This window comes from Periophthalmus magnuspinnatus, chromosome 24 (genome assembly GCF_009829125.3).
Source record: "Periophthalmus magnuspinnatus isolate fPerMag1 chromosome 24, fPerMag1.2.pri, whole genome shotgun sequence".
Lineage (NCBI taxonomy): Eukaryota > Metazoa > Chordata > Actinopteri > Gobiiformes > Gobiidae > Periophthalmus > Periophthalmus magnuspinnatus.
Genome location: NC_047149.1, coordinates 22,340,522 through 22,364,330, shown reverse-complemented (window position 1 = coordinate 22,364,330; position 23,809 = coordinate 22,340,522). Strand labels below are relative to the sequence as shown.

At 39.7% G+C, this 23,809-nt stretch overlaps 1 protein-coding gene across 1 annotated transcript; it reads right to left on the bottom strand.

The window, feature by feature from the left end:
• Window positions 1-3,439: 3,439 nt before the first annotated feature.
• On the bottom strand, window positions 3,440-13,656 carry tbx18 (T-box transcription factor 18). Its single transcript, XM_033990649.2, has 8 exons — window positions 13,266-13,656; window positions 12,182-12,350; window positions 11,398-11,499; window positions 10,229-10,400; window positions 8,409-8,576; window positions 6,735-6,799; window positions 5,138-5,232; window positions 3,440-3,996 (listed from the first exon to the last, which is right to left on the bottom strand). Exons 1-8 carry the CDS (start codon window positions 13,489-13,491, stop codon window positions 3,473-3,475), a joined length of 1,521 nt encoding a protein of 506 aa, XP_033846540.1. The 5' UTR covers window positions 13,492-13,656; the 3' UTR covers window positions 3,440-3,472.
• Between the last annotated feature and the right edge of the window lie 10,153 nt (window positions 13,657-23,809).

Here is a 23,809-nt window from a genome sequence, read left to right as displayed (position 1 = left end):
CTCTTCCTCCCCTCTCCTCCCCCTCTCACATGTGCTGGCCTCGTCAGCACCTCTCACCTTCAGACTGACAGCAGACAACTGAGCGTGCCCACACAAGCAACGCCGGGGCCGACAGAGAGACTTTGGGGATATGTCTGTAGAGTCGTGAGGTGCGAGTCACTTTTGGGTCCAAGAAAGACAAAATTGTGGCAAAAAAATAAAAAAAAATAGGCTTGAACCGCTGTGAAGTTGCCATTTGGACCCAGAAACAAACTCATCACTGTCAAACTCGTGGCCCGGAGGCAAATTGCGGCCCGCGAGATGATATTTTGTGGCCGCGTCTACAAGGTTCCGCCAAATCGGTAAACCCCAAACACACGTGTCACTCGCGCTGTGGACTCCCGTCACAAAAGATTCAACAAATAATGATGTATATCCATAAAATCCACAAGAATTGGTGTATTTTTTCATACATGTTGAAAACAGCAATGACGTTTGAGAAGATTTAACAAAGCTTTTTTGTTGAATACTTGAGTTTGAGAGCCCTGCTATAGGGTTTTCATTTGGTTTTGGTCTCAGATTAGACCTGATAAAGACTTATTTTGGTTCTGTCCTAGTTTAGTCTCAGGTTTAGTCCCATCCATCAATCAATTTAGTTTTTTTGTGCAAGTGTGAACGCAGCCTAATATGTCCTTTCTAATCCATTTACTCCTTTTGTCCAGTTTTCAGTTTGTATCTAATCCAAACTAATTTCTTATCATCTATTACTGTTATTATGTGAACTGTATTTAAGTTCGCTGGCTAATTCTGTGTTTTTTTTGTGTGTTTTTTTCACATAAATCGCCAGGTTTAATTCGACACGGACCAGGAATAGCTCTGATTGGTTAAGCTGCATGTCAGTCACATTCATTGGAAATCTGGGAGCGTGGACCCCGTCCCAGACCCACACACGTCTTCGTCTGGTATTGTAAAAATGTGTGGTTTGAGCTGGAAAAGGCTAAAACTGGACTACACTCCAATCATAGCATAAATCGGAACTGTACAGCTTTAAGTGAGGACTTGATCATGTGGGAGTTGAACCCATGAGCTTCTTCCTATGACTGCCATGTCCACAGTATCTCGGTGATAGTAGCAAACCAAAAAAGCCTTTAATTTGCTCTGACACTGTGGTAAAATCGATTACGTCACACATTCGCTGTGGCATTGTTTCGATTTCGCTTCTGCAACGTCACAAGATTTATTTCCACCCAGCGTTACATTCATTTTCCACCAAGATGTTGCATTGATGATGGTCGAGTCTGACGCTGCTCAAAGCTTCTCCAGCTCATCCCAAAGATTCTCAATGGGGTTAAGGTCTGGACTCTGTGGTGGACGATCCATGTGTGAAAATGTCGTCTCACGCTCCCTGAACCACTTTGTTACAATTTGAGCCCGATGAATCCTGGCATTGTCATCTTGGAATACGCCCGTGTCATCAGGGAAGAACAAATCCATTGATGTAATAACCTGGTCATTCAGTATATTCAGGTGTCAGCTGACCTCATTCTGCTGCTGAACCTCGACCGGACCAACTGCAGGAGGCTCGGACCTGTTTGCTTAGTTAAATCCAGGTGGCGTTTTTTTTTTTTATCCAGGCAGTGTATATCTACTAGTCTACTATATATTACGTTAGTAGCTCATATTTAAAGGTCTGATATTACATAAAATTGACTCTTGTGAGCGTTAAGTCATGTTATAATGCTGGTATTTCATCAAAAACCCACGTGGAGTTGTGTTTTGTTTCATTCACACATGTTTGAGTCATCCTTTATTATACGTCTGTCTACATTTCCAAAGCTCAAAATGCTCTGTTCCACTTTGTGATGTCATGAAATGGTAGTTTTCAAGTTAACAGCTACTTTTTACCTTTAGTTCAATAGAGATTGGCAATTCCAGTGGCTGAAATCATCCAAATTATTCAAGTGAAGGTGTGTGGAGTTTAAAAACACAGTGGAGCACTTCCTGTATTACCACATGATGACATCACGAGGTGGAACAGAGTGTTTTCAGTTCAGTTTTTCAGCCTAAATTTGCAGGGTTTTTGTGTTAAACATGAGTGAATGAAACAAAACACAACTCCAGGTCTGTTTTTGATGAGAAAACAACATTATAACATCAGAAAATAGTCTGATATGAGCCATTTAAATCCACTTCTAACACAAAGTTTCATAAAAATACAGTAAATACGATGCTTAGAAAAAAAAAAATCAAGTCTTCAATGTTTTATCACGCACACTACATGCACACAAAACAAACAGTAACACGTACATGGAGTCAATACTGGTTCTTTTTCACAACCAAATATAATAATAATTGTGAAAATATTTACAATAACATACGTATAAGAGCATTATTCAACCAAATGTATTCAATTAAATTAGTGAACGTGGTGATTACACAATAAACACAGTGAGAGGAATAGCATATAGACTTTGGCTCAAATGTCCCAACACTCAAAAGTAAAGAAGCGTTGACGTGAAATAAATGTTGTATTCAATTAAAACGTTAACAGAAGTAACAGTTTTGAGTAGCTCTAACATCAAATCCAAACAATCGCTTTGGAAAACATAAAACAGTAAAGTATTTTTGGCGCGTATTGGGGCGACGGATCCTTTATCGTTTATATTCACGGGTTTCAAGCTATGGCAGTGGTCCTCTGTCGCCATGGCAATTACGCAATTTAAATCAGAGTGTTATATCTTTTGAATAACGAGTTTTATTTGCGCGAAACCCACGAATAAGCCTGTCCACACAAGCTAACTAAACTACAGACATAAACATAGAACGACATACAGTCTACACGTGTCACGCCATCCGTCTACGTTTAAGGAGTTTTTGTTCAAATTATTGCGTCAAAATGTTCGGTAAAACTTGCTTTGGAGGCGCGATCTCTCCGTTCTTCACTACGACTTCTGGTTTGTATCGTTTGTCCATTTGTAGTACAGTTCGAAAACAGATTTAGCGTGGGTTAAAATGACTTGAATTGCGAATGATTGAGTAGGTTTGACGTGCACGACTTCGGATAGGAGCTGGAGGAAGTGTCTGGGGTGAGAGAAGTCTGGGAGTACCGGGTTAGACTACTGGACTTTAAATATTTCAGTTGTTTTATGATATTTTAAGGTAATTTAGCTTGAATTAACAACAAAAAAATCTGCGAAACAGGATCAGTTTTGGCGCCATTTGTTTAAAAAGGTACATTGCATTGAAAATTCAAAGTGGTTCATGGGTAAATTAATCCAAACTAGTTGAAACCGGAAGTCATTTTAACAAACCGTAACATCATTTTTTGCCGCGTGTATTCTTAGTTCAAATGTCAAGACTTATCCAAAGAAGAATTCAGCACAAAATTACGTAATAACTGTCCAAAACCGGTCTCCAGTTTGATTCGCTGTCCGCAGTGTCTCTTGGTGCACACGATGAATAAACATCAACATAAACGTAACGTAAGACCAGTTCAGCTCATGTGCGCCGTGACCTGTGACGTCGTTGCTCCCGGCGAGCTCGTGGCCAGTCCCAAAGTCCGAGAATCAAACAGAAATCCTTGTTGTCCCCCGCTCAAAACACTAATACTGTCCGTCAGGGTCCCGCTCGGAGACGAACCGATGAACGGACTGGGGTGGTTCACTGTCGCGGCGGCGGCCATTTTGTCTGGACTGGCTGCGAGGCGCGGTGAGGGCGGGAATGTGTAACCATAGAGACTGTAGGGCGGGCTGTGGAGGCGGAGACTGGCGTAGCTCTGAGGGGAGGGGTTGGACAGGTATCCGAGCTGGGACGCGGGGAGAGGGAGGGAGCAGAAGCCGTCGGCGTCGAACGTGGAGGGGCCTCGCGGGGACGGGAACGGGTCCGGGCCGTTGCCGTAGCGATGGAGCGGGTGGGTGGGGCGGGCGCAGGTGTAGTCGGGAGGGCTGAGCGGGCACACCTGGAACGGGGAGGAGCAGGGAGAGGTGGGCACCACTCCTCCGTGAGCGCCCGGGACTCCTGCGCACAATGGCAAAGGTTAGCAATCATGAGTAACTGCAGTTTCAAGAGTATTCACGGGTTTCAGAACGGAAATATTAAAGCTGTCGCCAAAGTAATTCGCAATTTAACGTAGATTTATTACGCAAAATTAACTTTTCAGAGCTTTTACCCATCTTATAGTTGTTTCCCCTTCTCATTTACACCTCTCGAAGTTGTTTTTTGGAGTGATTCGTGCAAGTTAATCGCTTATGTTCAAGACGCCATATTGACCACTGCTCTCTACTCACTTTGTTATTCAATTTTATAGTAGTCATATGGGTGGTTTTGGTTGCTATGGCGATGTGTGAGGGGCGGGGTTCAAGTGGGCAAAGGTGACGAGCCGGTACGTTCAAAGACACCGGGTTTCGCGCTTGTCGGCAGCTGTATTTTAGCCGTATTTTTCGTTGACCGCTTCGTTTTTGCTTGTTACCGTACTAATTTTGCGTGGACTTACAATTCACCATCTGTTTGTGTAACCACTGTTTGAACCAACTATCTCACTGGGCACCGTAGTTTTCTAACACGAAAATCAGCGGACTTTCTTTTATTAAGTCGTTTTAGATGAATATTGTGATTTAAAATGTGCAAATTAGGACAAAATGAGCCACAGTTGTCGTACATTATAACTATAAAGCAGACACAAGCACAATAGGTCTTCTTTAAAGCTAAATAATCCAGTTTTTTAGCGTTTTAACCCACCAGATTTGTAGCCTAACTGCGTAAAAAAATGACTTTGAATCATAGACTGTATAAAGAAGTGGACTAAGTGAGTGTGACGTCATCCACCGCGTTCAGTTGGCGACAGTTTTTCAATTGAAAGTGAACTGAAGCCAGAGTTGATGGAGCTGGAAGCAGGCTAGCAGGTTAGCTATGTCCATTTATCTATACAGTCTATGCTTTGAAGTAAGAATATTTCAGCCATTATTCTTTTGTTGTCCTTTAGCAATAATATTTGAAACAATCGACCCATATCTGGATACAAAAAACTGTACCAGTCCTTCAAATAGTTTAAATCATTACTCTTCTCTTGTCGGTTATACTTTTATTTATGCATGAACCGTAGTTAGGTGCTGCTAGGTTTGTCGTTAGCATTAGCATTAGCATTAAAACACTCTCTCACCTTGTTTGGCCATGCCCGGGATGTCCTCAAACGTAAGTGTCCTCAAAGATGGACGCCAAAAAGCATAAGATTCTACCAAAGCCTCCAGTCCCATCCTGCACAAACACATAAAAAACTGATTAAATTTGCGTTTTTATCCATTCCACGGAGCGTTTAGTGGTTTAAAATTAAGAATAAGCAGATACGAGACTTGTCGATGTGTAAAATGTGGGTCAACGCAAACGTTTTTACTAGGAGAATCGAAAAGTGGTTGCGTTATTCGGTTATATAAGTGTGATTACTGTGAGTTGAAAGGAGTTTAAGTCCAAAGATGATTGTGACGAGTTTATGGGGGTCCAATGTCTAGACAAAAATGATGAGAATGAACATTTGTGGAGTTTTCCAGTTGGATTTCCTGCAGAAACAGAGAGCAGCTCCAGAGAAATATGGCCCTTTCCCTCCGTCTGAAACTGGGACCATCAAATCCATCCAACAAACTGCGAAAAAAGTATTCTTCTGGTTTTTATTCCAGCTCTCTCTCTCTCTCCCTACAGCTCGGCCTGGGTCATACATCATGCCAACCACCTGGCGGCCATCTTAACTGGCACGGGGGGCCTCTCTCGCCGTCGCCATGGAGACCGCAGGTAATGAGGGGCATAAACGGCCTCTCCTGATTGGCTGCGGCCGCCCGGGTGCTCCGAGGTAATTGCTTTCACACGGCTTTTACGGGCGAATCAGAACCAAGGAGCAGGAAGCCGCAGCCTGGATTTACGAGGTGGGACCGCTGCTCCCCCCCCCCTCCCCCTGCAGGTGGGGAGGAGAGTCACTAAGACAGGGGTAACGCCGGCGCTCTGTTACCCCTCGTTAGTGCGGGGGATAAAAGTCCTGCCCCCCGCGGGGTTGTTGCCGCGGTGATAATTTAGACAAGCTGCCCGGAGCGGAGCTGTGAGCGAGCCTACGAGTACTAGAGTTTATTTAGCAAACTGCTTAACTCTTCCTGTAACGTTTAGGGCCAGTTTTTGGGGCCTTCCTGAGTTTCACTTTTATAGGCTCAGCTGTCAGACCCGCCGTGTTATCCTCTCCTCTCTCTCGTTCTTTTCATTCTTCCTTACTCTCCTATTCCGTCGTTCCTCGCTCCCTCTATCCTAATGACTTCTGTGGGGCCTGGGGGCAGCGCTGTTTGCAGACTGCTGGGGTTTTACTGCTGTTGTTTTAATACTGTGTTTATATACGTTTGGAAAAGTGTTTAGATAGAATTTCTTCATGTCAGTCTTGAATTTTATTATTATGCTGTTGATGTTTATGTCCCAAACCCGCTGGAATCTGACGCACCATTTAAGTTTGTAGCTTTAGCTTATTTTCTTTCTCCTCGGCTCCATATGTGAACTGCTTGTGCAAGTTTTAAAGGCTAAACAATTAAATTATAAAAATCGCTAATTAACACTGCAACCCTGCAATTACGTGACGCTAAAACCCATTTAATCCAAGTCGGTTTGGGATTTTTCATTAAAGGAATTACGCAACTTCGCTCTTAAAAAATCCTGCAGAAATAGCCACACCAAAACCAAACCCGAAATGCTTTTTAATGTGAAAATCTGTGCGGTTAGCGTCAACTCACCGGTTCCTGCCAGAGTCCCTGAAACCTTTGGCAAACGGATTTCTGTCAATTTTCAAGCGTGTAATCTGCAAAACAAAACAGACCACGTTAGCAGCGTAATAACTTTCCCCATTAATTCTTTCAGTTGTTGCTAAAAGGACGTACTAATAAATACGCCGCCGTTGGGTGATAATGTCGTTAGCCTCGTGCAGTTGAATATTGCTAGCATGTGTGGGCGTCGTGCCACGATACGAGGTGTGCCACAGACGAGTGAATGGGTGTTTAGGGGCGTCTTCTGTGACCCAAATCTAAATGGACTTTTATAGGCACTGCCAGTATGTTCGCTAACAGGCCGTGTACTGCAACTGCGTTAGCTACTCCGGCGTACAGAGAAACGTACATAGGAATGGACAATGTTATCGTTACTGGGATTATTAGGGTGAAAAACAGCGTGAAACAAGTGAAATATGTGGTTTTTTTTCAATATTTGCACTGTAACACGACACTATTTGCAGCCGTAATAAAAAGGTTTCGTACGTTTGCAAAGAATGATCCAGGTTTAGTGACTGTTTCATGAATGAGCTCAGTGAGGAAGTTGTTACTCTAACCCTGAATCGTTCTTAATAAACCAGCCTCTCGTCTTTAATTAAGATGTAATAATTATAAAGTGTTTCCTTGCATTCGTTTGCAAGAAGATAACTGACACACACACACTGGATCCAACACCTGCGTACAAATGGAAAAGTCAAAACAATAGTGACCTCTACACTTACAAATGTGGGTTTGATGACTACGAGGTGCTGGAATATGTTTTTCACACTTTTAAATAAAAATAAACTCAAGACTGTGTAAAATAACCAGCATGGAAAGTGAAAGTAAACAATGGAATACGTCTCAAGATCAAGGAAAACTGGATAATCCCTATTTTGTTTGTACTCACACCTGCACATGTTTTTATATCTGTCAAACGCAAGGTCCACGGGCCAAATGTGGCCCGCCATATCATTTTTTGTGGCCGACAACAAGGTAAATTAAAACGTGACTGTCTTAAAATGTCAGTTTATCAGTAGGTAGCAAGTTATAGAGCCATTTTTTTTTACATTTATGGAAATACATGTGCGATATTTGTAAATTGAATACGTAATAAATACAGAAAGTTTATGAACGCGTTAAAAAAGTAGTTATTACATTTATTATTTATATTTATTTAACTGATGTGGTTCTCGGTGTAAATATGTTTGACACCTCTGTTTTATATGGACTTGTATACGTGTTTGTGTTGTTTGTTTTTGTGTGTGTATTGTATTTTGAACAGAGCACCCACGAAAAAGAGATTACGGGCGCTCTCATTGGGTTCTCCTGTACAAATAAAGACAAAAATGAAAGTAACATTGCACACAAGCTGCCAATATGTTTGCAAATTCAACAAACATGTCTCAAAACTTCAACGCCAACTTATAGATAGAGATAATGTTTAATTTTTTAAGTCTAAAAGCATAAAGCTAGAAACCCCAAATGATAATAATGATATAATATAAAAATAGTAGCATAAAAAGGTCATTAACAGCCTCACTCGCTTCTCTCAAGTCAACAAAACAATGTCGCACTTGCATGTGGAGAATGCACTTTCCCACCCTCTATGTTCAGCCTGTGTAAGACTCAAAGCTTTTTTTTTTTTTTGGGTGTGTATTTTACCTGCTGGTTCTGATACGCCGTTACTGTGGTGAACACGGTTTCGGGGAAGGAGAAAGTCCTCGTTCCCTCCCCGGTCGGGATCGCTCGGACTGGGGACAGCTCCTCTCCGCACTCTTTACGGATCACGTGGACTCGCGGCTGGTACTTGTGCATCGAATGGAGAATGATCTGAAAGAAAGGGAAGAAAAATTACAGATTGGAGATATTTTGGGAACGGCTACGGAGACAAGACTGGGAAGACTGAGGGCGTGCTGTAAAAAGGAGTGTGTTTCTTTGCTTAGGCAGAGAAAGTGGCAAAACGAATGCATTTTTTTGGTTGATATTAACACGATTACACGCACTTTATATATACTTTATGTTATATTTGCAGGCCTGTGTTGTTTAATGTGTATTTCATGCTTTTTATGACATGGATTTTTTGAAAAACGACCCAAATTATCACAAAAACACACAAATTTACACAATGGCTACGCTACTACTACTCTCTGAAATGCCACTGACACGTGTAAAATCTAAATAAATCAAAAAACATGTGTTCAGAAGAAGCTAAAACTTTCAAAAGGCGAGATATGGATCAGTGTTTTGGATTATAAAAGTGTGTAAATGGATAATGGATGTAACATGGTGTCGTAATCTCAGATATAGAGAGAAAATTACAGTTTGGACGTCGTTGCCTGGTCATAATCTGATTTCTGGAGTAATCATATTATTGGAATAGTAAACGGTCACATCTGATATGAGTAATCTGATTTCCTTACACGTGTTTGGACATGGACAGTTGTGCAAAAAGAGCAGATGTAGCAACAATAAAAACAGAAATATTAAAAATTGAACGAGTTATATGTTTAAAATGTGTTGTACTTTGTCTTTCAAATACAATACTCTAAAAATATTGGTTAGCTGACATAGGTTAGGCATCTGTACTTAAGTAAATTTTACAGTGGATACTTTTTACTTTTACTCCACTACAATTGAGAGCAGTATCTGTACTTTTATTATAGTTTATTATAGTTATAGCCCCGCAGAAAAGTCTGAGGGGTTTATTTTTAACACGTTCATAGTTTGAGCCGATAAAAATAACCAAATAAAAGCAACTAGAAAAAAATTATTGGTTGAATTGTTTCTACTGAACAAAAATCAGCAAAAATCTATATCAAAATCAATGCATTTGATGCTTTGTAAGACTCAAAATATGCGCGAAAAACATTTTTAAACAGATATTTTAATACTTTTACTTGAGTAGATTTTTCACGTGATACTTTAACTTTTACTTGAGATTTTTTTAATTTAATTTTTTTTTTTTTTTTTGCTCCGGCATCTGTACTTTTACTTATGTAACAAAATCAAGTACTTCTCTTACTTCCACCACTGGAAACAACCCACCAAAAATCAGATCCAATTAATGATTTATCTGATCATTCAAATAACCTCATTTTGACCACGTAAATAAACTACAACAATATAATCTTTCATCTTATTTTTCTGGGTTAAAGACGACCAAAACTGTCTGTTATTTTAAAGTTTTGTACCACTGTGTTGGGGAACATTAGTGCCGTAGATCAACCTAGAAAAAACATCCATTTTGAGTTTATTTTATCACATTTAACCGCACTAAAACAAAACACAAACATCCAGACACAGAAACACACATGTTAATCCATCTACACACTCGTTTTTATAATTGTTGCGGTTAAATGAGGTAATACTTTGCTGCACGGCGCCGTCACATCTAAAAAAAAACGTGAAAAACACACGTATAAAGCGCAGTGCTCGTCTCCTTGAGCACATAAACAAACAAAACAAAATCCCTCCTGACTCACATGTCCTTGGTCGTCCAGCTCGTTGTTGGTCAGTTTGAGTTTGTCGAAGCTGACCACTTGTCTCATCCAGGTTTCTCCGGAGGCGGGCGAGTCCGGGTGGATGTAAACCCGAGGGGGAACCGGGGAGTCCGCGTTACCCGCCACCATCCACTTTGAGCTGTGATACACGTACCTGCAGGAATACACCGTTTACTCTTTATATACCCTTCCAGAATTAAAATACATATGACTTTTTTTACCAGGATAAGATAAGAAAATACAAACAAGAAGGTGTAAACATTTAAATCACATTCGAACTGTTAAAACATAGATTTAAACAAGCAAAAACAATCCAATTTTTCGGCCTTTTCTCTCTCATATTTGGTCATTCTGGTCGATATTTACACTCAAAAGATAAATAGACCAAAAAAATGTGTGCTGATATAAAAATGAAACTATTTTACAAACGATAAAAATGTTCAAAAGGCGAGGACGGGATTAATTAAGTGCGTTTGTATGTATATTATTGTTATATTGTTATGTTAAATAGGCTAATATAGGTCAGAATAGGCTAATATAGGTCAAGCTGGAGCAAAATACCAAAAATAAATTCAATTAAATCAATGTTTTTGCATGTTTTTAGTTTGTATTTGATTATTCTGATGATTCCTTGTTTAGTTTTGTGTCGTGCCATATCACTAATGTGTGGATTTGGCTCTCCGAAAACACCCGCTTTATCAAATCCAGAATAAATACTGCAGATGTGTGTATTCTGGATCCAAGGCAATGAAAATAGCAATACCCTCACACATTTTTCTGACTCTGATTTCAAGCTTCTTACGTGTAACTTGGTCCTACTCCAAATTCAACCTGTCCAGAGGTTTATATTAAAAACTAGGCATCTACAGCTACATCTACATCTAACATCTGTCCAGAGCATAACTAAAAGCCTGAACGATTTCGCATTTGTCCAGTTTTACAACATCTACCGACGTGACCTGGCTCCAAAAGGCCCCAAATCCAAACGAGGCGCGCACAATGAGCCCGTGCCATTTGCGCAAAGGCTAAAAATACACCTCTCTCTGGCGCACAGACTGGTCCAGAGTGGTCGCATTCCTCAAACGGCTGAGTCCACGCCGCTCCACGCAGGGTTTATAATCACTAACAGCAAATTTAACACGCGCACTCACCTGTAGCGTTTGTTGTCCACGGGGATTATGTCCATAGCGATGTAATACTGCTGGTGTGGGTCCAGACCGGTGATTTTTACGCGCATGGCAGGGAACATCCGCCTGGAATAACACCAATAATACCAATAATCATAATAATACATGCTCAAATTAGTATTTAGTCACAAAACTACTTCGATTAGTATTTGATTCCATACTTTTTACAACCCTACTTCACATTTTGTACCTTTTAATTCCTAGACACACTGCTTGAGCCTTCATAAAAAAAATAAAAATAAATAAATAAATAAATAGATAAATAGATTTTTACATTGTTGTACATTGTTTTTCAATGTATTTTTGAGCAATAAAAATAAATAATAATAATAAAAATAAATGCAAGAAAGATAAATTCAGTGTTGTGGTTTTAAAGTGCACCTTAAATAAATAAATAAGTAAGAAAATAAATAAGTAAATAAATAAGTAAATAAAAAAATAATAATTAAAAAAAATAAATAAATTTAAAAAAAAAACTTGTGCAGAGTATTTAAAGTTCAGTGGGTAAATAGAAAAAATTTGTACTATAAATTTTTATCAGAAAAGATTTAGCAAAAGACATATTTGGGATGTATTTAGTCCTTAAAATATGTTGTTATTCCTTCCGTGTTGGGCCTGTCTGTTTATCCTCACCTAGGTAGAGGAGTGGGCAATAATAATAATAATAATAATAATAATAATAATAATAATAATAATAATAATAATAATAATAATAATGTTCGCTTCTTTCAAAACCCTCTGCACTCACCGTCCTGCTTTAGTGATTATCATCTCTGTGCCAATCTCGTGGAACCGTTTCCAGAGGTCGGAGCCCTGCAGGTCGACTCGAGTCTCCTCTGCACCGCCGCCGGTCGTGACTGTCCCGGGCCCAGAGCAGAGGAGCTGTGGACTCTCCAGCAGGACGTCCTCGCTCTCGGCTGCACCGTAAGAACACGTCGGATCAAAACATGGCCCATTTTTACTGACACAACACACGACAGCGCTAGATTCCATAAGTTTTTACACCTTTTTATGACTGTGAGGGTTTTGTTTAGGCTTATATGTTTATTTTTTATTCCTATGTAGCTGCAGAACTCGTCTGATCCTGTGCGTAATTGTGACCAAACGTTTTACGCACCGGGTTTAGAGCATCATTATGGGGAAAACACACAGGGCCTGTAGCTTTTCTGGAAATGCGTCCCACGTAATTACATTTAGGCTATGACTAGATGCGTTTTAATGGGTTATTTTGGCCCTGCACAAATGAAATAAAAACCTCTAATAGCGCTGTTTATGTGTTTATCCGCTCTGTTCAACACGGGCCTCTCAGCACTTGGGAATTTATGGACATTAGACATGGGCCTAACGAGACAGAGCCACACAAAAGACTAACCAAAAGTGTGTTTTAAACATACATAATTGAAAGTGTAATTTGTCGAGGCCAGTCGGGTCACAGTGTGAGAGCCGGATCCTCTGTCATCCCCGCGCGGCCCCGGTTTACACGCTGCTAATTGGTGTGTTTATGATTTAACACAAGTCATAAAGCGCCTCACATAAGCACAATCACACAGACATATTTAGTGCCACGGCGCAGATGGAGGTTCCAAACCTATTTCACCTATTTACTTTTTGGTGTTTTTTATTTATTTATTTTTTACTCTGGTCACGCTCACGTGAACTTGGCAGGACATAAATGCACAGGACAAATGTCCAGGACACTACGGCAAAAAGTCCAAACGCGCTGCTGTGTTTTATGTGAATTTATATCTAGACCTGATCGTCATTCCCAGTGTGATAAAAGTGAAAAGCTTGAGGTTTGTTCATGAGCTAAAGGCTCTACGGGCTGTACTCACGGGAGGCGTCGCTGCAGTCCTCACTGCTCCTCTCACTGACGCACGCTCTGGGCGCGCGCGGGCTGCGGCTCAGGTCACACACATCGCTCTGATGGTCCTCGTAGCCCGGGGACAACACTTCCTCTCCGCTGGTCCTGCGCCTTTTCTCGGCCCCGATCAGCGCTTCCACGGAGAAAGCGTGCGCCTTGACACTGAGCGCGCACGGGGAGCGCCGCTTCTCTGCCATCTGTCCACGGCGTCAGAAGAGACACAAACACAGAGTTTAGCCGAAGTTTGGTCTGTGAGTAAAAGTACAATCCAAGGAGGCTGTGCGCGGGCTGCGCGCGTCCACACTCAGGACACAGTCAACACCGAACAAAGTGAGCAGTGAACACGTCTCCTCTTCTCGTGAGCTCCGAGCTCACTTTTGCAGTGTCAATAACCCGAGCAGAGCAGAGCCCCAGAGGCCCGTCAATCACAAAACTCTGTGTCCAATCAGGAGCGCGCACGGCCCCTCGTCCCGCCCGCTGCGGGCAGCTCGTGCCGCCCTCAGAGTCTGGAGCATTCAGGGGCCAGATTCTCACACGGCGCTACGAGATGTTTGGTTCATCTGCTCTTTATGAAACCTGCGCGGTGTCACATGTGACTTTAGTGTCACTGTCACTTTGATGCGCGTCTATGAGCAAAGACAAGAAACTTCTCTCATAGTTTTAACACTGGGACTCAGACTGGAGATGCACAGATTTGGTGTCAAATATTTTCATCCAAATGATTCAGTTTTATTTTGTTCAACAGTGAAGTCCTTTGTCCGCGCGTGGCCTGTGCCGAGGATCGGGCCCAGAGTGTCCCGGGCCCAGAGTGTCCCGGGCCCAGAGTGTCCCGGGCCCAGAGTGTCCCGGGCCCAGAGTGTCCCGGGCCCAGAGTGTCCCGGGCCCAGAGTGTCCCGGGCTCCAGGCTCCACATGTCTGAGCTCGGCTCTTTTAGCGGGAGCGGGATGTCAAAAGACGTTTTTTTTTTTTTTTTTTGTTTTTTTTTGTAACTGCGTTGCTCAAAGCCACGCGCCTGTTATAATTATTATAATTATTATAGTAATAATAATAATTATTATTATAATTATTATTACTACTACATGCGCGCGACAAACACAATCCCACATATTTGCGCATGTCTAATATAATACATATATATTATATTTTATGTGCAGTTCGACGACTCCCCAGAAATATTTTGTATATGTTTTTGTTCCTCGTCCTGGTTTTTTAAATCTCGTTCACATTTCATTTGTGTGTTTCTGGTGAACAATAAAAACGCTCTTTTTCTTTCTGCGATATGTAAAAATCTGTGTGAGGCCGATGACTCTATTTGATGGAGATTTCAGCCCAACTTTTTAAAATTTTCTGCAGATTATCTGGGCTAATTCTGGTCATTTCATCTTTGTGTCTAATTAATACTTGTGTCTTTCATAATCCTGTTTTATTTTGTGTGTTTCATTAAATGCTGCGCTGTTGACACGTGGATAAATCAGAGACATGATGTATTCGTGAGCCACATGCAGCTCGCTCTGAATATTCATATGTTTGTACATTGAACCTGTGCAGTGCCTTTGCGCAGGTGCGTGCGTAATGAGCGCATAAAGCTCGATATATGGACGTGTCGTGCGCAAACAGGCGCGGCCTGTGCGCGCGCTGAATAGGCCGTTCATGAAAACCTTTTGCCATAATTTGGTTATGAGCTGTGAGGGGACACGGCCGTGCAGCGGGGCGAGAGCAGGGGAGTCTGGGTAATATATTGTTAACAGTTATTTAGCGAGTGCTAATGGGCACGTGGATACCTGCCAGGCCTTTTATGGTGGAAGGGGCATAAGCAAAGAAAGAGTGTGTGCCCAACTGCACTGGTTAGTTTTTATTGGCCTCTGGTTGTTACTATTTATGAGAAATAATGGTTTGTTCTCAGATTACAATGTTTATCCCTTAGTTAGTTTCTATCCTGTGACGCCCATCTCCATAAAACACCAGACCTACACATTTATACATTTATACATTTATACATTTATACATTTACTTCTTCTTCTCTTTTAGCAAACGAGGCTCCATTGTTTTTCATGTAAAGTCATTCTTATCTCCACTCACATAAGTTTGCTCTCTGCTTCCCCTCACAGCTGAGCCCGTCCCGTCTGCAGTCAGGTACAGCTCCACTGGGGACAGTATAAAGTGAACTCTGCCTCTGCACCAGCGCCGGCCCCGGGAGGACGTCCTGCTTGTTCTGGCCTGAGTCTCTTTGTCATCCGAGTGGCCCCTGATCTGCTTCGTAAAGTTAACCTCAGTGAAAACCTGGTATTTACCGACACGCTTGATAGAAGCTGATGGATCCATGACATTTATTGAAGTTTTTACAAGACAGTTTCAGTCGTGATGCCATTTTTCAGACCTCTCGGACAACTCAACTTTTGTAGAAAGAAAAGATGCAAGACGCTTAAAAGAAGTATTCAAACATGACCTAAATCAGACACAGTTACTACAAATATTTTAATCATGATTTCACAGTTATTGTTAGTGTAATGAGACGATAATGTAAAACTGGTGTATTTCAGTTCAAACAAACGAGCAAAACGCACAAATTAAAGACGTCTTGGAGGCTTAAATTAAATAGTTAAGTTTAATGTCATACTGTGGAACATCTTGGACTGCAGAAAAATTCGACATGCACCTTTAAATACTGCCTTTTTTTTCACATTTTTTACCACAAAACGAAACACCGAGGATTTTTAAATGTTATTATTGGCTCAAAGGGCTTGGAGTTCTTGAATGTTATGTTATATTTTTATGATTATAAGTTTGGATTCAGAGTTAAATCAGTTTCCCTGGATAAAACTGGCTTGAAATTAACTCGTTTTAAAGCCAAAACTCAAATCAACATGTCTACATTTTTGCGTTTGTGCTCCTCTCAGATGCAGATGCGATGGGGGCCCGAGCGAGGAGCAGGTGCTGTTTTTACGAGCAGCGTCCAACGAGACAGAGGTGAATTTTTCTCTCCTCCCAAAACTCGCCAAACCACATTAAGACACATTTGCAGACGCAGACCACACTGTTGCTTATTACTTATTTCCCTGCGAGAAAAGTGGACAATCGGAGTGTTACGGTAAAGAAACGATAAGCTAAATCTGGTCAAATCAGCTCTTCTTTTGTTAAAATTCATGAAAATGTCCACGGTTCCTGACAAATAAATAATAAATAAAGAAAGAATACAGCTCTTGTGGTGAGGACAAGTGCGATTTCTCCTAAATAAACGCAGAACAAACGATGAAACAAACATAAATCTGTTTTAAACCCGATGTTGCGTCGTTACTCTATAATTTAAAAGCAATTCTATGTGAAAGTATTCTCAGAAAGTACTCAGAATACAGTACTTTGATTGCACTATGCATCGAAGTACACCCTGAAACCCAGTTCTTTGTGTCTTCCCGCAACTATATTGATTTACAAAAAGGGTAAAATTAAAATTAGTAGTTTGAAATATTATGTTTTTGTTTGATTTAATCTGTAAAAACGTCATTAATAAAATCCAACACATTTTAAAAGCGACATATAATATTAAAGCTCAAATCACTTCTAAAACTCTAAATATGTTCAAGATGTATTTATTTTTTTAATGTTTATATTGTATTAATTCATGTCAGTTCATATTAAAATGTGTTGGATTTTATTAATGACATTTTTACAGATTAAATCACACAAAAACATAATATTGGAAACTACTCATTTTAATTTTACCCTTTTTTTAAATCAATATTGTCCTGGGAAAACACAAAGAATTGGGTTTCAGAGTGTACTTCAGTGCATAGTGCAATCAAAGTACTGTATTCCACGTACTTTCTGAGAGTATTTTCACGTAGAGTTGCTTTTAAATCACAGAGTAAAGACAAAACATCGGATTAGAAACAGATTCATGTTTGTTTCATCGTTTGCTACGCATTTATTTATGAGAAATCACACTTATCCTCACCACAAGAGCTGTTTTTTTTTCCAGAGTTAACACTTAAAAACACACCGTATCTTCTGAGCGATCGAAAGTCCTCAAAATGGCGCCCATAAACAAGAAGCTGCAGCCTCATGACTATAAACAGCTGATGTATTTTGCAGTGAAAAACCTCGTATAAAACCAGATTGACACGATCCTGCTGCACCTTTGTTTTCATTTCGCCGGTGCCGTGTGCAGTTGTGAATGACTTTGAACTTGAGCGGGGTCAGCACGGGTCGGCCTCTCCGCGGGGCTGTCTCCGGTTCTGTTTCCTCCGGTCAGCGGGGGACATCGTTGGACAGATTTTTTAACACACTGCACGCTCCGTTAATTGCGAAGTTGAGTCATAATCGCCGGAAGTCGTGGAAGAAATGGCTGGTGACAAATTAGGCTGGTTTTGTTGCTTCAGAACAAGGAAACACCAGTGTAACTCCATGTATTTATTCACTGTAGAGAATCTTAAAGCTGCAGTGTGTAACTTTTCCAGGGAGGTGTTCACTACTTGCTTGACTTACTTGTCTGCATGGAGATGTTATTCCTTTGTCGAAAATCTAACACAATGCAGCGTAAATGCATCTTTTTTTGCATTTTTATTCAATTACATGTTGTTTTGACTGCTCAACTTTAATGTCGTACTGTGGAACATTTGCGGCTGGGCATCGTGGGCCGCAGGAAAGCTCCGGGTGCAGTTGTAATTATAGAATTTTTGCATTTTTTGGCAGGACAGAAAGAAACAATAAGGGTTTTTTAAATGCGATTCTTGATTTTTTTTGTTTTTCTTTTATATTAAATTAGCTTTGTGCACAATTCCGCCCGGCAACAGCGCTTTTAGCTTTGAGACACAGGGAGCTAGCTAGCGTGTTGCTGTGCGTAGATTAAGTCTCGTCTGGTTTTAAATTGGTTTTCTTGAAGGACTTGGAGTTCCTAATGTTCTAATCTAATAACGTGATCTTTTGTCGTGGAACATCTTTGCGGTTCATCGTAAAATCAACATCATCTTGACAAAACGAGCTCATAATTGAATCGTTTTTAAAGCCAAAACAAAACAGAAATTTATATCTTTTTGCGTATCTCCTCTTAGATGCAAACGAGATGAGGGACCGAGCGAAGAGCAGGTGCTGTTTTTACGACCAGCGCCCAGAGAAAAAGAGGTGAAGATTTTTTTTTTTCTCCTCCCAAAACTCACCAAACCACATCAAGACACAGTTTCAGACGCAGGCCACGATTTTTACCACACGTTTCCCTGCAAGAAAAGAACAAAATATTACTAGTTCGATCTGAATACATATACTTTGTGAATAGAATCATCTTTAAGAAACATGGAGGTTGTCTCACACAGCCGCAAAAGTCAGAAAAAACGTAAAATAACGTCGTAAAAAGTCATAAAATAACAGGACAAAATGAATCCTTACAACAGATATTCAAATACTATGAACAAAACAACAGTCTATCAGGCAATAAAGTCCATAAGAAAACCAAATATGCACAAGTTTTCACAATACTACTACTATTACTACTATTTTTCCAACTGTGATTTGAACTTAAGGCCCCGCACGGCAAATACAGGAGGTGTTTCATAAAGAGATACGCCCCAGATTTGAGGTGGCATTTTCAAATAAAACACTGATTATACGCGAATAATTGTGATCAGTGATGGGAAGAATACTTTGAAAATGTGTTTAGTTACAGAATATTGAATATAAGGGCACATGGATCAATCAGAGTACTGTATTTTCCGGAGTATAAGTCGCACTGGAGTATAAGTCGCACCAACCAAAAAGTGCATAATAATGAAGAAAAAACACAAATATTTCACATATAAATCACATCTGAGCAAAAACCTTTTAAGTCGCGTCTTAGTACTGTATTCTGAGTACGTAAAATACTTTTGCACAGAGTTGCGTTTAAATTCTAGCGTCAAAAACCAACATAGGATTGAAAACAGCTTTATGTTTGTTCTGTGTTTATTTATCACTGATCAGAGAAGTAAAAAACACACTTGCCGTCACCACAAGAGCTGTTTTTTTATATTTTTCTCGCTAATTCTGTGCATTTCTCAGCCTAAACAAGAACAGCCATGTATTCCTTTGATTTTAGAAAAGTGGCTGGTAACACTTCATAATAATAACGTCTTAACTAGTCTTAATTAAGCATGAACAGTGACTTACCTCATGATTCAGGTTTAGAAACTACATAATAATGTCATAACTGTAACTCTAGCGACTGAGCCTGAAGTGTTAATCTATTAACTATTTGTTGATCATGAATTTAGTCTTTGTTCATGTTTGTGTTATGTAAATCTTTACCGATAGTGTTTTACCTCAGTTGTATTTGTACTATGTCATATAGACTGTGCAAACCTCTTAGTCCCAGTTTCTTAACTTTTAGATCAATTATGTTTTCCATTTGACCTTGAGATCCAGTACACTGGTCTCTGTTGTCCACTGACTGATACATTTCATTTCATTTGGTTTCATATCGTTTCATTTCATTTCATTTCATTTTATTTTATTTTATTTTATTTTTTTGTTTATTATTTATTTTATTATTTATTTATTTTTTATTTGTATTTTATTTTTTTATTTGTATTTTATTTTTTTATTTTTTTTATTTTATTTTTTATTTATTTATTTGTATTTATTATTTATTTATTTTTTTTATTTATTTATTTATTTGTATTTTATTTTATTATTTATTATTTTAAATTTTATTTTTATTTTATTTTTATTTTTTTATTTTTTTATTTTTTTTGCTGGCTGATGCATTTTAGACAAACCCTTGCAATGTTTTGGCCTTTTGCTGCTTTAACGTTTCTAAACTGCTTTTCTAGTTCATGTTCTTCTTATTTTATGATATAAATTTACTGTATTTACCAACACTGACACAGTTTAGGGCAAAAACGACAGGGACGCTCTTTACACTTGTCCAAAATCACTTTAACAAATCAGACTCTTTGATTCAAGACAGTTTTCCAGTTCATTTTATTCTATAGTTACAGTTACAATATACATTTACTCTGAATACATATACTGTGTCTGATTATGTTGATTTAGTCACAGTTTTACTTGTATTTACTTGTCGTCGTCGGATCAGAAGCTTCTCGGGGGCAGATTCTACAACTGAAACCAATTTGACTTTATGTCCTCCACATATTTCTGTCCTCTGTAGGAAATGTGAGTGTTTTTGTGCAAACCTTTCAGCAAAAAACAGCAGTAACAATAATTTATGACGTGTATTGTGCTGCCCGATCCTTCAGTGCAGAGGCGGAATGTAACAAAGTAAAAGTACCTCAAATTTGTAGGTATTTGTACTTTTACTTCACTACATTTGACGGCAGACATCTGTACTTTCTACTTTGCTTTATTTTTGAACCGAACTGCAAAGTAAACGTGTTTTTTATTACAGTTTAAGACTTAGTGAAAAGGCTGAGGGTTTATTTTTAATGTTCAGAATTTGCAAAACAAAACCAAAAAAAACCAACATAAAACAGTTTGAAAGAAATGATCACTTCAGTTGTTTTTATTGCACAAAATTCAACTCAAATATTTATCAAAACCACTAAATTTGAAGCTTTAAAAGTGCTCAAAACGCCCAAAACGCTTGTACTTTTCGCCTCTTTAAGTGCATTTTTAAACCGGTACTTCAATACTTTTACTTAACTTGCCTCGAGTATTACTTTTGCGCCAGTATCTGTACTTTTAAGTAGCACAACTGCGTACTTCGGCGTTAGCATCTGCGCACGAGGAGAGTCTATCATTTGTTTAATCACTAGTGCAGTTTCCACGGATTAAACTTTATAACGTCCTAAACGAACTTAGATTACAGCTATGGTTAATTAAATGCAATGTTCTCTAGTCTTTTTTAGTCCGGGTTTTTCTTGCCTCGCTGACCGCATGCAAATACACACACAGACGCACACCAACACACACAGACGCACACACACACGGGCCTATTCGGGTAGCGAGTGCACGGCTCATCACGGAAATGCCGCAATTTGAAAATAACAACAATCATAAAAACACATGCGCACATCTGCAGCTCGTAACTGACATCTCAGACCGGTCCAACACACGTGCGTCTTAAAACCCGGAGAACAACGCTATTTTCGACCCTTAGAAGCCGCCATTTTATTCCTTTTCTTTCTCTCTGCCTCGACTGGAATCGCTTAGGCGTTTTTTTAATCAAAGAACCAAGTCGTTAAATCGGGAATTGGCGCTTAAACGTGTCCAATATGGCCGCTTTTCCCCCTGCCTGGAGCGTTCCGCGTCCAACCGTTAGCTAACTAGCATTTAGCGCAGATACGGGGAATGCTGTTTTATTACTGTATTTACTGAATGAAAACAAGCGTATATGTTCATACCCAGATCTGTAATGTTACCCAAAATGGCACGGCTAGCGGTGTAGCTCCCGAGCCAGCGCCAGTTACTATGTTTAAGCCTTTGACAGAATTTAATTGGCCATAATGATCGTTTAACTGCGGAGAAATGAAACCGGCTCCGGACTTCAAAAGCCTTAACGAAGCATCATGCAAAGTGTTTTCAATAAGGCTCGTACAGGCACGCTCGCACTGTCTCCCATCTCCCCCGTGCTCCCCGTAATGAAACACCACAGTGGTCGCTTTGCAGCTCTTCATTATTTTGAGGATTTTGGTTTGAGCAGCAGTTCACAGAAGTTTGTAACGGAGCTCGAAAACAGAAACGGCGCCAATAAACGACTCAAAGGGCCCGTTTTACGCTGTTTTCTCTGTCGTAATGCCGTTTCCTCGTCACGTTTTGTTTCACTCGCACGTGTTTAACGCACAAAAACTGCATATTTACGCTCGAGTTCTTCTTCTCTCGACCAAGAAAACACTCTGCTCCACCTTGTGATGTCATCATGTGGTGATACAGGAAGTGCTCCGCTGCGTTTTTAAAATCCACGCACCTTCACTAGAATCATCTGGGTGATTTCAGACCCGGATTTGCCAATTTCTACTGAACTAAAGGTAAAAAAAAAAGAGCTGTTAATGTGAAAACTACCACTTCATGACATCACAAGGTGGAACAGAGCGTTTTGAGGTGTGGAGATGTCGACAAAATAATAATAAAGTGTGACTCAAACGTGTGAATGAAACAAAACACAACTCCAGGTCTGTTTTTGATGAGGTAACAGCGTTATAACCTATTTAAAGTTGCTTAATTGAACTTTAAATCATGTTGTTGATCTAATAAACTCACCTGTTTGTCTCTATGGAGATGCTACTGCTTTACTTGAAATGTTCCACTATACGGCATTGAACTCATCCTGTTTGTCTCCATTAAAATACTTACTACTACTACATTTAAAGCCATATGTGGATAATGCAGACGGCCTCATTGCTAGAAGTGGATGAAGTACTCACTGTTGTTACTTAAGTAAAAGTACAGATACAGAGGCAAAAGTTACAACAGGAGAAACACGATATTGTACGATATTGACCTTTTATTTGTCAAACTGTGATCCAAACCAAGGCCCCGCATGGAAAATACAAGAGGCATTTCATAAACATTTTGAAATAAAATACTGATTATGTGCGAATAATTATAATCAGCGATGGAAGGAATAGTTTGAAAATGTGTTTAGTTACAGAATAGTGAATATACAGGTACATGGACCAATCAGAGTACTGTGTTCTGAGTACTTAGATTACTTTTGTACAGAGTTGCATTTAAATTATAGTTGTATTGTTTAAATTAACTAAAAGTAGCACATGAATAAAATCTACTTAAGTAAAAGTATTAAAGCACCCATTTAAAAATGTACTTAAAGAGTAAAAAGTAAGTAGTAAGTTAATTTGTTAAAGTGTTAAATGTAATGATATTGATTAAAATAATACAGATTTTGGTCAAAAGTAGAAATTCAAATCAATTTTTTAACTTTTCTTACGAAGCTTGAGCTCGAAAACTTTAGTCAGGATGTTACCACGAACAAAAATAACCCGGCAAATCATAGGAAAAGCGAAGTACTTTTTACTTTACAGTCCTGTTCAAAAACGTAATGAAGCCGAAAGTACAAATACTGCTCTCAATGTAGTGAATTAAAAGTAAAAAGTATCCGGTAAAGTACGCACAGTGACTCTTATCTTCTGTCTCAGTGTAATTATCAGCGTTAATGTTCGTGTTTTACTTCTGTTCTTCTTTTGTATAATCTCGTATCTCCTTTTATTTCTTCTGCCGTTAATAAAGACGTCAAACTGAACCCCCAAACCCCAGAGGAGATGTGTAATGCCTCGAGTTTTATAAATATACAGACACAATGAACTCTGTGTGTGCGTCCGTGTGTGTCCGTATCTAAAGTGCACCTCTGTATTTGTAGTTTTACGTGGCTTCACTGATACAGCCCTGGGCCAAAATGTGTTTTTCATCCACGTCTCTTCCTCCCGCGGCAGGCCTCCAAAACTCTCCCTCTTCCCAGGATAACGGGGTCACAGCTCCACACCTGCACAAACAGCACCCAGAATATCCGCTCCGAAAACTCCGAAAGCTCCGGACGGCGAGATGGAGGACTTCATGAACGCTGCACTGCAAAAA

Coding starts and splice junctions, on each gene's coding strand:
- tbx18 (XM_033990649.2), bottom strand. CDS start 13,491: ATGGCAGAGAAGCGGCGCTCCCCGTGCGCGCTCAGTGTCAAGGCGCAC. Junction 12,351..13,265: donor GGACTGCAGCGACGCCTCCC/GTGAGTACAGCC, acceptor CTTACGGTGCAG/CCGAGAGCGAGGACGTCCTG. Junction 5,233..6,734: donor AGGGACTCTGGCAGGAACCG/GTGAGTTGACGC, acceptor GTGTTTGTGCAG/GATGGGACTGGAGGCTTTGG.